Raw genomic sequence first — 14,294 nt, 5'->3', positions numbered from 1 at the left:
GAATATTTATAGTACAGATGCACTTTAAAATGTAACATAATGGGAATCTATCAGAGCACTGACTGTTTGTACAAAGATGCATTGATATGTATGAATGTTCATTTCATTGTAAAGACTTGAAATAAAATAAAGCCTTATGAATGAATATGAATGAGAAGCTTTACCACAAAGTTTCGAAGCATTCTTACTTATCATAATTTCATAATCTCATAGTAGAGCGGGAGCAAGGTGGAGTGGTTTTAAATCTCATATCTGTATCTGTCTATCAAAAGTCCCCACCCCCTCACTTTGACATAATAATAAAAATAAAACCAAGCATCAGTTAGTTAGGTTCAGAAAGGCAGAGCCTCTAAAATGTAGAGATGGGCAGACATTCACCAATCTGTGACGAACTTTGCCAAAACAATTTTGGAACAAGTCTTTTAAGATCCCACAGTCTACACTATATAATATCATCAAAAGATTCAGAGAATCAGGAGGAATCTCTGTGTGCAAGGGACAAGGCTAAAGGTCAAAACAGGATGTGCGTGATCTTTGGGCCCTCAGGCAGCACTGCATTAACAGGCACGATTATCTACTGGACATCACTGCATGGGCTCAGGGACACTTCCAGAAATCACTGTCGGTGAACACAGTTCGCTGTGCAATTCACAAATGTTAGTAAAAGCTGTATCATGCAAAGAAGAAGCAATATGTGAACACGATCCAGAAATGCCGCCGTGTTCTCTTGGCCAGATCTCATTTAAAATGGTCTGAGATAAAATGGAAATGTTCTGTCGTCAGATGAAACCAAATTTGAAAATCTTTTTGGAAACTTTTTGCGGACTAAAGAGGATAGGGATCATTCAGCTTGTTATCAGCAGACATTTGAAAAGCCTGCATCTCTGATGGTGTGGGGGTACATTAGTGCCTATGGTGTGGGCAGCTTACACATCTGGAAAGACCCTATCAATGCTGAAAGGTGCATAGAAGTTTTAGAGCAACATATGCTCCCATCCAGACAAGGTCTCTTTCAAGGAAAGTCTTGTATATTTCAGCAAGACAACGATAAACCACATACTTCTATCTATCTATCGCAACAGCATGGCTTTGCAGGAGAAGAGTCTGGGTCCTGAACTGGACTGCCTGCAGTCCAGACCTTTCACCAATAAAAAACATTTTGGCACATCATAAAACAAAAAATCCAGCAACAAAGGCCCAGGACTGTTAAGCAGATAGAATCCTGCATCATACAACACTGGGACCTCAATTCCAGCAACCGGTCTCCTCACTTCCCAGATGTTTACAGACAGTTGTTAAAAGAAGAGGGGATGCTACACAATGGTAAACATCACCCTGTTCCAACCTTTGAGATGTATTGCTGCCATCGAATTCAAAATGAGCTAATATTTTCCATGAAATGCTAAAGTCTCTTTGTTTCAACATCTGATATGTTGTTTATGTTCTATCGTGTATAAAATATTGGTTGATGAGATTTGTAAATCATTGCATTCTGTTTTTATTTACGTTATACATCTTCCCAAATGTCCAACATTTAGGTTTGCAGTATGTTTTTACAAACTCATAACTCCAGCACTAAAAAAATATTCTTTTTTTCTTTGTCAACATTAGTTTGACTTATATAGTTTACCCAGAAAACACTCTGCAGTTGAAAGTTAGTTGCCATTTCAAGGACCACAGCTCATCTAGATACATAAAAACCACTGCAGCAGAAACTTGTCTGAGTGAGGATAGAAAGAGTGAAATGGGATAAATGATGGAGTTCCCAACTTCAAGGCAAGATGTTTAATGTACAGTAGCCTTCAGTTCCCTCAGTGTCAACATGATGGGTAATGTGAAAATCTAAATGTCTATACCAAGGTTTTTAAATTCAACATGCGCAGCCCCTCAACCTCACACATCATCAACATTCACCCCTCCTCCCCATCACAGAGGTTGGAGGTTTGCCTCTCTAGGACACCGCTGGTAGAGATCAAATCAGCCTTTGAGCTGCCTTGATCTTTGCTACTCTCCTTTGCTTCCCTGGTCCATTATGTGCATCACTGTGGATCTGAGGTCTAGATGGATTTAGGGTTCAAGGTTTATAGACAGAGTAAAATGTGTGTGTGCAACATCAAACGGAAAGTCACAGCTCATACTGGGAAAAACATGCCATGCAAACAGACGCAGGTCTCCCGTGTTCATGACAAAGGCTGCGTGAGATACAGTATGCTAATTGATCCTGAAAGCTCAGCATGGGAGGCCCTCTAGAGTGTGGGTATTTCCGTGTTCGTGTCTGGTTGGGGGTCTCGCAGACACACAATCTCTTCTTCTTCTTCTCCGTATCTTTTTCCCAAACTCTCGCCAACAAGCCTCATGTGTTTCTCCTATTGTGTCACACACAAACACACAGACACACACATGTGGCAGCCATTCCCACTGACATCCACTCCAGCCTCAAAGCCGTGTGTCCCCCGTCACCTACTGACACATCCTCCAAACCTCCAGTCTGCCAGCCACCTTGAATTATTCATCTAATATGCTCATTCGACAAAGCCAGCCATTGTGCCGTAGTTCACCAAACATTACAAGGGAGAAAAATGTGTTCATCTGTCTCTCTGGCTCTCCGTCCTTCACTTCCTGTTATTGTCTTTCCTTCTTCGTCTTGTCACCCTCTCTGTTCCTTTCTTTCATCTTTTCTTACAAACGCCACATTCACCTTTCTTCATTGGCATTCGCTGTCACAGTGGTTTTCGAAAGTAAACGTGAGCCTTGTTCACGCCCGTTATAAAAGCCATATATTTGCTTCAATAAAATGATTTTTTTTTTTCCTCTAATTTCTTCTGCTTCTTTTGCATGATCTGTTTGACCATGAGCGAGTGCATTTTCCTCTCTGCTATAATGTTTAATCCCTTGTTTTGTCACTGAGAGTATATGCAAATTGCAGCCCTGGAAAAAACGTAGGTCTCTTTGCTTTTGGTAATCAGCTCCCACCATTACGTAAACAAAGAAATGACTTTGTGCGCGTGAGTGTGTGTATGTGTGTGTGTCATTATGGCTGAGCATTACAGGGGCTGCTTGACTTGTGCTGCTTGACCCAGCCCTGAGTGGCAAAATGCTCCTCTCCCTCATCTATATTTCAGTGCAGCGAGGGTGTTCTGTAATAATCTCAATTTGCTAACATGCACCAGCACCACTCTGCCATTTCCCAGCACTTTCATCTTTAGTCACATTCCGCTAAGGTTTAGGAATAAAAAGGGTCATGACTGCATGAAAGGCTATACTGTACATGTAGTACTATGTGCAGCTGAAGTACTTTCATGTGCACTAACGCAGCTCAGTTTGTTCTATTCTCTATGTTTGTGAGCGCTGTTAGCAGTAAAAAGCCTTTTAGTCATGCTCTTCAGAATTTGACCCTGAGTCGGTTAGTTCAACCCAAGGTGCAATCTAGGAGTTTTTGGCCCAGCAGTTTAATTATGGGCACTTACAATAGCAACAGGTACATTTCATATAATTTCAGAAGCCAGTCTTTGCGAAGGTGACTGAAGCTTATGGTTTTCTCATTCCACAGAAAATATAAAAGCTTTCCAAAAACTGTGATGAAAAAAATGTGACAGAAACTATTTATTTTTATTTATATGTTGCTATTGTGTGGTTAAGTGCAACGCTTTGGTTTTTAAGATTGGAATCAGACTGGTGCTTAAACTATTTTTCATTTTTGAATATATAGTTATTTGTTTTTGTGCTGAGAGGGAGATGAGAAGATTAATACCTTAGCCTGGAATATCATCTAAATATCATCTGGAATATCATCTGAATAGTGGTTTCATGAGGGAACTTAGTGACTACTTTAGCTTACTATCAGACTAAGTAATCCAGCACTTACCCCCATAAAACTACATCAAGATCAATGTCAATGATCTCATTTATTTTTAATCTTAGCAAGAAAGGACACTTGGCTATTCCTTCCTTGTGTGTGTGTGTGTGTGTGTGTGTGTGTGTGTGTGTGTGTGTGTGTGTGTGTGTGTGTGTGTAACCTTGAGAGGCTCCGTGTTTGGCCCTCTGAGCCCACCCTGGCTCTCAGGCTTAGCCCTCCATTTACAGCAAAACCCTGCTGCTCCTCTTTTTTCCTAATGAGGGTTGGAGGGATGTATCAGGCCTTTAGCTGTTTTCTCTTCTGTCTCTCGCTCTTCTCCCTCCTACACTGCAGTCAGGCAGTGTTAAATGTCTCATTGTATTTCATCCCCCAGCTTGCTATCAATTTCAAGCAGTTCTCCGCTCATTTACAGTGGTTCTGCCCCACCCTTAATACTGGGACACGTCAACTGCAACTTTTTTACTATCTTGCTCGCTGCAAAGAGACACAAATGAGCAGTTTTTGCCACAGTCCTTCAAATGTGCCAGCCAACCAACACCCCATCCGTGGAAACATGCTGGTGTCTCCAAGCTGATTATTTGATTTAACTTTTTAAACCATAAAACTGTAGCAATAGCAGAATGTCAGAGAATGTTGCTTTTTTAAAAGTCTCTTTCTATTCAGTCCTAATGTGCCGAGTTATCACTTAATCCCAACTCCCCGTTTCATGCTTTTATCCTTAGACTGAAGATTCTGAACAAGACGCACACATTCTCACACACATATCACCCCTGAGGTAGCCTCCTCCTGTAGGACGTAGGAGTTTCCTAAACAAAGCACCCCACTGCTCTCTGTAGGCTTGTGCAGGTCAGTGCATCACTTTAAGCCTCAGAGTTACATGTCGGTGAGCTTGGGTGTCGTTTCCTGTTAACTGAAGCCATCATTTTTAATTGATCAGGGGAGATATTCATGTGTGCCTTTTCCATGATTCAAAGACTTTAGCATTTCACACTTGATTAAAAAGCCAAATAATGTCCCTTCCAGCTTTATTTGTCTGGGAACAAACCTCAGGCAGCCCTTTAATTCAGTGTCTCATTTTGCCGGTGCACCGTGTTTCCTATAGCTTTCTTTTTAACTGCAAGTTCTCAGTTTCTGTTCCAGGCACTTAGAAACATCCCCAGTAGTGCTGCACTGTTCAGTCGAGGCAGCGTGGGCCCGGCCCTGTGTCCCCTGCTTCCTTCAGGGTCACCTTTGATGTTGGCTGGAGTGTTGGAGCTCATTTTTTTTCATTTCTCTCCTGCTTTTCTAGCACAGCTCCTTAGCCTTCAGTTTTAGGGGCTCGGTGTCAGCATTAGATCACACAGACTCAAAAAGACTGGGTTAGAAGTATTACATTACACTACAGGGCACGGTATGTTGACACCTGAACAGCTCAGTCAAAAACTATAGGTTTTAATATGCTGCTCCAACAGCCTCCAGTCTTGTGGTTTTCACAGGAATGTGGAACCATATTGCAGATTTGCTCCCATTCAGCCACGAAAAGAATAGTGGAAGAAGTACAAATATTTTCTGCTTAAGTAAAATTGCTAATATAGCGGTGTGAATAATACTCCAAAGCTACTGTATTCGGAAATCTGTCTCAGCAGATGTTGGTTTAGGTGGAGCTAGATTTCATTACTTCATATAAAGTTGGTAGTTTTGTCTAGTGGTTCCCAACCTAGGGGTTGTACCCTCATCTCAAAGATCACAAAATAAATCTGAGGGGTTTGGATAATGTGACACCTTTGTGCTTCTCATGTTGAATTGAAGCCACGAGCCAAAAATGTTGAGAATTGCTAGTTTAAGAATTGGATTTAGTTTTATGTGTTCATCATATGCTTTTTATATAACATGTGCAAATTAAACTACAGAGTAATATAAACTTATTAATTAAGATTTTTGTGTGAGGCTTATCCATCTAACCAATCAGAGAAGGTCAAACCCTGTGTGTCAAATCCAGAGGAAAAAGGTATCTCACATGTGTCTATGGGACACTGTGGGCTAAGACATAGAGCAGAGTCATAGCCATAGTATTTGACAGGCTGTGTGGATTCATTTCGACTCACATGTTGCATATTATAGCTTTAGGTAATATAAAATTTAAATACAGGTACTATTTTATTTTCATACTTACATTCCACCACTTTGGGCCTTGAATATATCAGTACCACATCAAAAGTATATAAGTATTAGGAGAGGTGTTTCAATATATTCTACTCTATAAAACTTTCCATATTATGTCCTTACTTGTTGCTGGCTTTAATACAATTTATTAGTGATCGAAAAATTGCTGCAAGATGAGTTGTAATTAATATACTTTCTTACGTAATTTTAATTTTCTTCAAAAGTCCTTCACCCCTCATTTATTCATAATCAGGATATTGAAAGAAATTAGTTTTTCTGACAGATTAAATCAACACACACACACACACACACACACACACACACACACACACACACACACACACAAACACACGCATGCATACACAGCTATGAGTAACTTTGTAAAGTAGAGCAGAGTGAAGAAGAAAGTATTGTCCAGATAACTCATAATGAGTCCCACTCAGGGGTCCATGTGTTGTTGTACAGAATCTGGTTCCACACAGATTTCACACATCAAAGTGGGTGAGTGACAGATGTAAACATTAAAATACATCAAAGTGGCTCAATTCAAGCCTGATGTCTCCAAACTACGATGAGTCATGTCTGTGCCCCTGTATGTTTTTGTGAGTGTGCGTTGAGGGTAGCGGAGGACCAGTGTCGCCCTGCACCTATGCTGTCATTCATGAGCTCAGACCTATTCGGTGCTCTCTGCCTCCTCTCTTAAGGCACAGAAATGTGGGCTGACACAACAGCCAGTTTTACAAAGCCCAGCGTGCAGGCTTTGTTGCGCAAGCATATTACAGCTCCTTGCCTGTCAGTGCATTACAGGAATAATCCACCTGAAAACACTTTAATACTGTCAGTAAAACAGTGATCGGCTCTGTATCCTGTATTTAAGGGGCCATTGCGTTGTTTGATGGTGTATTACTTATTTCTGCATTTAAATTAAAGCCGATTATTGTGTTGTTTTGTAGGTCTAGCATATAATAAAATATATCTTTATGTAGTTGAATGCTATATATTGTGCAGATAAATAAAATAAATTATACAGAATAACTTTAAAACTAGCCTAATGCAGCACTTTGCTAAAAACATTACAAGGTTTTACTGTTTACACAGGGACTTTCTTTTTGCATTCATGCTGACAATGCTCTGAAGTAAGTATAATGTGTCATGATTTGCTTCAAAGGCAAACTGACACATTATTACATTATCATTCTGTTTGGATACAACTTTGAATACAAGTTAAAAAATCCAACTATTGCTTTTTGGAACAGGGTGTTTGCACTTAGTACTACTCATTTTCTAAAATGCTATTACATTTCACAAGAAGTTCAAAAAAGATAAATAAAAAAGGTGTTTTAAAAAGGTGAATTAACTAATTTAATAACTATTATATTAGAGTAATGGCTTATATATGTATTGCAAAGTAACTTCAAAGAACAAATGCGCCTTTTTAAACCTGTGCAATAGCTACTCCGGGGGACTAGATGGCGCTATTGGCTTTGAACGTCAGTCACGATAACGTCGACGTTATGACGACGTTTGTTTTTAGCGCAATGTGACCGGATGCGCAGGTTCAAAACGTACAATAACAAACAGAAATAGTGCATCTGGGGTTGTTTCAGAATGACTTATGCCCCTTTTAGCTAATCGAGGTCACGCTTTTTGACTTTCGTGGCCAAAGGACCATTCTTGGGGCTCTAACATGGCGGGGCCGCTGCTGGAGTTTGAGACCGAGATGTTCTTGGGTCTGTTCGGCTGTGATGGGCTGCTGGTGGTGGCAGAGGGGATGGGGATCGACCGTATCTTGCTGCAGTTCATGCGGGTTTATTCGGAGCAGGGCAGCCTCGTCCTTCTTCTGAACACAACCACACCTGAACAGGTTAGGGCCACATAAGTAAGCTTAGCCTCGTGTTTCCTTTGTAGATGATTTTGAGCAATTTGATTTGTATGTGTTGCTAAAGGACAAACTGAGAGAAAACCATTAAACCCTTAAATAGCGTGGGATGTTTAAATAAATAGAGCGTTACTATTTAGTGAGTGCAGCATATTGCTGGCAGGAATTTACATAAAGACATCGTTGGAACATTATGAATTTAACTAAATTATTAATTATATTTTATGTCAATATTAACCTTACATCTCATGCACATCATTTTGCCTGTCAGTTTGTTTCCAATAATTTTGTCACACTACAGCAAGCCACCAAATGCCTTTTTACTATAAGATACGTTTTTAGGTAAAACATTCTCCTAAATGTAGTCACACACATGTACCTTTTTCATAGAAAACCATGTTAAGTATTTGCTACACATTTACTGTGCAGTGTATTTTAATGCTACACTACGCACGATTATCCTACAGATTGCACTCTTGACTGACTTCAGCTAGTAAAGTTCAGAGTTTTACACATACCTTTCGCTGCAAGCAATGTCAAAATTGTTTTATTTAGCAAGCTGCTTTATATCTCCTCCTCCCTTATCAGGAGTATTTCACAGAGCAGTTGCGAGTGGAGGGTGTGAGCCACCTGCCGAGGACAGTGACCAGTGATATCCAGAGCACAGAACGTTATAATGTTTACACCGAAGGGGGGGTGCTGTTTGTCACCAGCAGAATCCTGGTGGTCGACTTCCTCACTGACCGCATCCCTGCTCATCTCATATCAGGTCAGAAGACTGCCCATCTGTGTCTAAAATGAGAGCCATAAGAAATAGGAAAAAAGTTAAACTCTTGATATCAAAGCAGAGAAAAGTTAGAAAACTTTAAAGGGCTACAACATCTTAAAGGCAGCAAGGAGAATTCACATGCATGCAGGCAGACAGGTGGAAACTCTTTGCGTTTGTCTGCACCAAGTCATATAGTATTTATTGTTCAGGTGTTACAGTTTTCTGTTCTGTAACAACCCTTCAGGCATCTTGGTGTATCGTGCCCATAAAATCATTGAGTCGTGTCAGGAGGCCTTCATCCTTCGTCTGTTCAGACAGAAGAACAAAACAGGCTTCATTAAAGCCTTCACCGATAAGGCCACAGCTTTTTCCTCAGGATTCTGCCAGGTGGAACGTGTGATGAGGAACCTCTTTGTCAAGAAGCTCTACCTGTGGCCTCGGTAAGACGAGTCGTAAAGAATGTGTTTTCACGGCAGATGTTTTCTTATGTCAGGAGGAATAGCACATGTGTCATTAATGTACAGTATGGTTCCCTCATTTATATTTAACTTTGCTTTGCTTGCTTTATTTAAAAGATTCCAAGTGTCAGTAAACACGTTACTGGACCGGCACAAGCCGGAAGTGGTGGAGCTTCATGTGTCATTAACACCAGCCATGAGAGCCATCCAGAGCTCCATCCTAGACATTATGAGTGCCTGTCTGAAGGAGCTGAAACGCTACAACCCCACCCTAGAGGCTGAAGATCTCTCCCTGGAGAACACACTAGGCAACGCCTTCGAAAAGGTCTGCCACTGTACAGCTACCATATGACACATTAAAGCTGCCTTGGCACACAATCCGATTCAAAAAATATTGAACAGTAATATTGACAGGTAAAATAATTAACCTTGATTATGTTGTTACATTGGCACCTATAGGTGGAATATATTAGGCAGCAACGAAACAGTTGGTGTGTTTGAAAAGAAAAAAACACAGGCAAGTGTAAATTGTGATGGCTAGACAACTAGATCAGAGCAACTCCAAAACTGCAGCTGTTGTGGGATGTTCTCAGTCTGCAGTGATGAGGACCTGCCAAAAGTGGTCCAAGGAAAGCGAGGCAGTAACAGGGTCATGGGCTGCCATTTAGGGAGCGAAGGCTGGCTCTTTGTAGTCTGATCCAGTTAAAGAGCTACTGTAGCTCAAATTGCTGTAAAGGTTAATGCTGACTCTAATAGAAAGGTGTCCGAACAGCTCTCTCCTAACACTATTTCCTCTCATGTTTTTTTGTCCAGACCATCCGTCACTACCTTGACCCCCTGTGGCACCAGCTTGGAGCAAAGACCAAGGCCCTGGTCCAGGACCTGAAGGTTCTGAGGGTCCTGCTGCTCTACCTGACCCAGTACGACTGTGTCACCTTCCTCAATCTGCTTGAGTCGCTGCGCACCAGCCAAAAAATCTTTGGCTCCAATTCAGGTAAATAAAATTTACTTAACTGCTCAGGAGTGTTAACTTCATGTAAAGAATTGTATATGTTTATGATTAATCTTTTTTTTTTTGTCTGTCTTTGATTGTATGTGCCTGTAACCATCAGGGTGGCTGTTCCTGGACTCTAGCACTTCCATGTTTGTAAATGCCAGGAGCAGAGTCTACTGCATTCCTGAAAACAACAAGAAGCTCAAAGTCGGAGCAGAGGCAGAGAAACGGAAGCCATCCCCTGCCTCAGGTTGTTTAGCTACTACAGCCATAGATATAATCAGACTTCTGACAATTTAGTCTTCTGATATCAGCAATGTTATCTGCTTGTACTTATATGTATATATACTTATATATTAAATTGTTGAAAAAAAAAACAAAGTATGTGTGTTTTAGAGGTGAAGCGAGAGCTGGTCCTGGAGAAGAGCCCAAAGTGGGCGGCTTTGACTGAGGTGCTGCAAGAGATTGAGAGGGAGAACAAGAGCTCTCACATCGAACCAGGTTAGAGGTTATAGCAGTTACAACATGATAATGGTCCATCAACTCAACAGTGTATTTCATTGTACCAATTCAGTGTCCTGCAATATACTACAGAACAAGATTTTGCACAGAGTGCCTTTTGTTTTCCACTTCAATGATAAGGTCAGTAAAAATCTTGGCCTACTGCAGTACACAGTACTAATATAAGACAAGCACATAGGAAGAGGAAATCCTGTTGAGTTATACTTTAAATTTAGAATCACCTTAAACACAGCTGACATTTCACAAAGCCCTCCCCAGAGTGGGCTGATATGTCTTAGTTTCCTGCATCATACTCACATCATAAACCCATAGTATAAATGCAGTAAAAACAGGGAGGAACAGCCAATTCCTATAAATGTAAAAAAGAATACAGGTAAAAGAATTGGCTGTTATCTAGGGATGGGTTCTCATTGCTGGTTTCTTTTTAGTTTTGTTTCCAAGTTTATAAAATACCCGAATTCATTAATTCATCAAAACAAATTCTATTTGCACTACAGACATGATGATAAATGATAACGTGACTTTTATGGCTTCTCTGGTGACTATAGCACAGCTCTGCAGTGGGAAGTTGCTGAAATAACAGTAACAAAACAATTGTCTTCTCGTTTCCTGTCCCAAAAACTTGAGAGTGGCATGTCTTTTTCTACATAAACAATGTAGATCATGTGACATATAGTAAATTTCAAACAGCAGGTATAGCTGTCAGGTACAACTCACAGCTGAAGAATCGAGTTGTTGGAATCACAGGTCAACTTTTAAACACCTCATTTACATAAATCACTTGCCTGCAGTATAAACATCAGTGAGATGTTAAGATATTGATTAAATGTTGGCAGTTTGTTAAAAGGACAGTTGTTGTCAATGCCTAACTGAGATGCTATCCATAGAGTGGTGGAGCAGAGCAGACAGTTCAGGAGCAGAGCAGGAAGAGGGAGGGCTGGGTGGAGCAGAGGGGATTGCAGAGGGAAATGTAAATTATATGTGTCATTTAAAATCTCAACTACTATGTTTTTCTGACTACTGTATTTTGCATTTGATATTGCTTGGTATCAATACATCTTGCTTAATACTATTTTGTGTAGACCACTAATACATGGCTTTAATTTAAGTAACCATTGCGATTAAAATTAATGATTAATTAATACTAGTCAGAAAAAGTATAATATTAATATTACTACTATTATAATTTTTTCAAATGATACAGCCCTACGCCTGAGATAGACAAGTTCATATTCTCAAAAGAAATCTTCTATAATTATCTTTTATGTATATTTTTTTTATCATATCACCTCCAGGTCGTGTGCTAATCTGTGCCAGTGATGACCGGACGTGTGCCCAGCTGCAGCAGTACATCAGACATGGCTCTGACTGGCTGCTTAATAGACTATATACTCGCACAATTGGTAAACAGGACTCTGCTGCAGCTGCTGCTTTTGAACTTGACTCGCACAAAAAGGGCAAAGGCGGCAACAAAAAAGGCTCCAAGGGAAAAGAACCTGCACAGAAAAAAAACACAGAGTCCATTAAGAGTAAAAACAGACCCTCTCTGACTCTGACCCAGATGGTCGGCAAAGAGGAGACGCATGAAGCAGCAGTGATGGGGAGCAGTGGAGACGAGGGTGAACCGATTGAGGAGGAACATGTGAAGTTAGATTTGTCATCTGATGCCTACTACGGTGTCCTAAATGAGCCCCTGACTCTCATTCACCCACTGAAAGGCTGTACTGACCCCCACAGCTTGACGCGGGTGCTGCACGAGGTGGAGCCCAGTTTTGTGGTGCTATATGACGCTGAACTGAGTTTTGTTCGGCAGCTGGAGATCTACAAAGCTAGCCGGCCTGGAAAGCCACTCAGGGTATATTTCCTTATTTATGGAGGCTCGACAGAAGAACAGAAGTACCTGACAGCCCTTTCTAAGGAAAAGAAAGCCTTTGAACACCTCATCAGGTCAGAACTATTTCTTTTCTCTCAAGCTTTGCGGTATTTGTCGATCTGGGTTTTTTAAGCTTCTCATTCATGCGCATGTGTAATACTGCAGGGAAAAAGCTACTATGGTCATTCCAGAGGAGAGGGAAGGCAGAGAAGACACCAACCTGGACCTTGCTAGAAATTTAGAGCCTGCCAACGCCACCACCAACACGCGCAAAGCAGGCATGTCTCTTTTAGTCATTTGTTTTTTTCCCCTCAATCTCATAGATTTTGTTTTTATATTTGTCTTGCATAATTGTCTGAGTATTTAGTATTTTCATTACTTGTGTGATAACCAGGGGGCCAGGAGCAGCCTAAAGAGCCCTCACGAGTCATTGTGGACATGCGTGAATTTCGCAGCGAACTACCTTCGTTGCTGCATCGTCGGGGACTGGACATTGAGCCCATCACCCTAGGAGTAGGTGACTACATCCTGACTCCAGACACCTGTGTGGAGCGCAAGAGCGTCAGTGACCTCATTGGCTCATTGCAAAGTGGCCGCCTCTACACCCAGTGCCTTTCCATGACCCGCTACTACAGGAAACCAGTGCTGCTCATTGAGTTTGATCCAGCTAAACCGTTTTCTTTAATGGCACGATCAGATTTCCGCAACGAGATATCATCTAATGACATTTCCTCAAAACTCACCTTACTCACGTTGCATTTCCCCCGACTCCGTATTCTCTGGTGCCCCTCTCCACATGCAACAGCTGAGCTCTTCCTAGAGCTGAAGCAAGGTCGCCCTGAACCCGATGCTGCAGCAGCTCAGGCAGTCACAGCTGAGTCAGACACGGTGGCTGAATCAGCAGACCTATACAATGCTGGACCTTATGACTTCCTGATGAAAATGCCTGGTGTCAATACAAAAAACTACAGGGCTCTTATAAGAAATGCAGACAGCCTGGCAGATTTAACCCAACTTAGCCAGGACAAGCTAGCAGAAATACTCGGGAATGCTAGCAATGCTAAGTTACTGTATGACTTTTTGCATAATGCTGCTGATGTTTCAGCTCCTGTGCAGAGGACCAAACAGACATGATGCTGTTTATTTTTTAATGACTTAATGAGTGACTTTGCATTATGAAGCTGGATGAAAATGCAAAACTGTGCAGAGTAAATGTACTTAAGTGTTGTAACAGTGTCAAGTTGTATTATATTGATGCAGAGAATGAACTGAAATAATGCATGCATACTACAGATGTGTGCGAGATGGTGAACATTAGCCTTTTTTAACATAACTTTGAAGTTGAAAAGTAACTTGTAATTTTTAATGTGTAATATTATATTGGTGTATTTCTTATTTGAAAATAAAGTTTTCTTTTAAAAAGTTAACTGTAACTCAGAACTGTAAAATTCAATGTACAGAAACTGTATACTTGTAGGTCAAATTTTGAAATGTATTTTAATAATTATTTCAGGTTTACTTTTGAAATGTTGTTAGGCTTTAATGGCGAGTTAAATGTTTACAATAATTCCTCAGGAATCAAAAATTATTAAATTGGACATAATAGAGGTAAATGACGTATGTAATCTACTAGTATGTCTAATTGCAACTTTATTCTGTACATTGACTACAGCTGCCCATTAAATGTATAACATAACATATGTCAGGCAAAACTCCAGTGGTATTAATTTCTAAGAAATCTGAATAATCAAATTATGTTAAGGTTACAGCCAAATGAACTATCCTTACCATACTAACTTTA

General features: G+C 40.6%; 1 protein-coding gene across 2 annotated transcripts; it reads left to right on the top strand.

The window, feature by feature from the left end:
* The first annotated feature begins 7,521 nt into the window (after positions 1-7,521).
* On the top strand, positions 7,522-14,184 carry ercc4 (excision repair cross-complementation group 4). 2 transcript variants are annotated; one of them, XM_067488945.1, is made up of 10 exons: positions 7,522-7,862; positions 8,466-8,646; positions 8,891-9,086; positions 9,222-9,429; positions 9,918-10,098; positions 10,217-10,348; positions 10,495-10,599; positions 11,916-12,567; positions 12,659-12,771; positions 12,888-14,184. In XM_067488945.1, exons 1-10 carry the CDS (start codon positions 7,686-7,688, stop codon positions 13,625-13,627), a joined length of 2,685 nt encoding a protein of 894 aa, XP_067345046.1. In that variant the 5' UTR covers positions 7,522-7,685; the 3' UTR covers positions 13,628-14,184. The 2 variants fall into 2 exon arrangements, with proteins under 2 accessions (XP_067345046.1, XP_067345047.1); XM_067488946.1 differs by lacking the exon at positions 8,466-8,646 and having other exon boundaries at positions 7,724-7,862.
* The last annotated feature ends 110 nt before the right edge of the window (positions 14,185-14,294 follow it).

The sequence above is a fragment of the Channa argus genome, chromosome 20 (genome assembly GCF_033026475.1).
Source record: "Channa argus isolate prfri chromosome 20, Channa argus male v1.0, whole genome shotgun sequence".
In the NCBI taxonomy this organism is placed as follows: domain Eukaryota; kingdom Metazoa; phylum Chordata; class Actinopteri; order Anabantiformes; family Channidae; genus Channa; species Channa argus.
The sequence above is the reverse complement of the archived record's forward strand: the minus strand, read 5'-3'. Positions and strand labels throughout refer to the sequence as shown.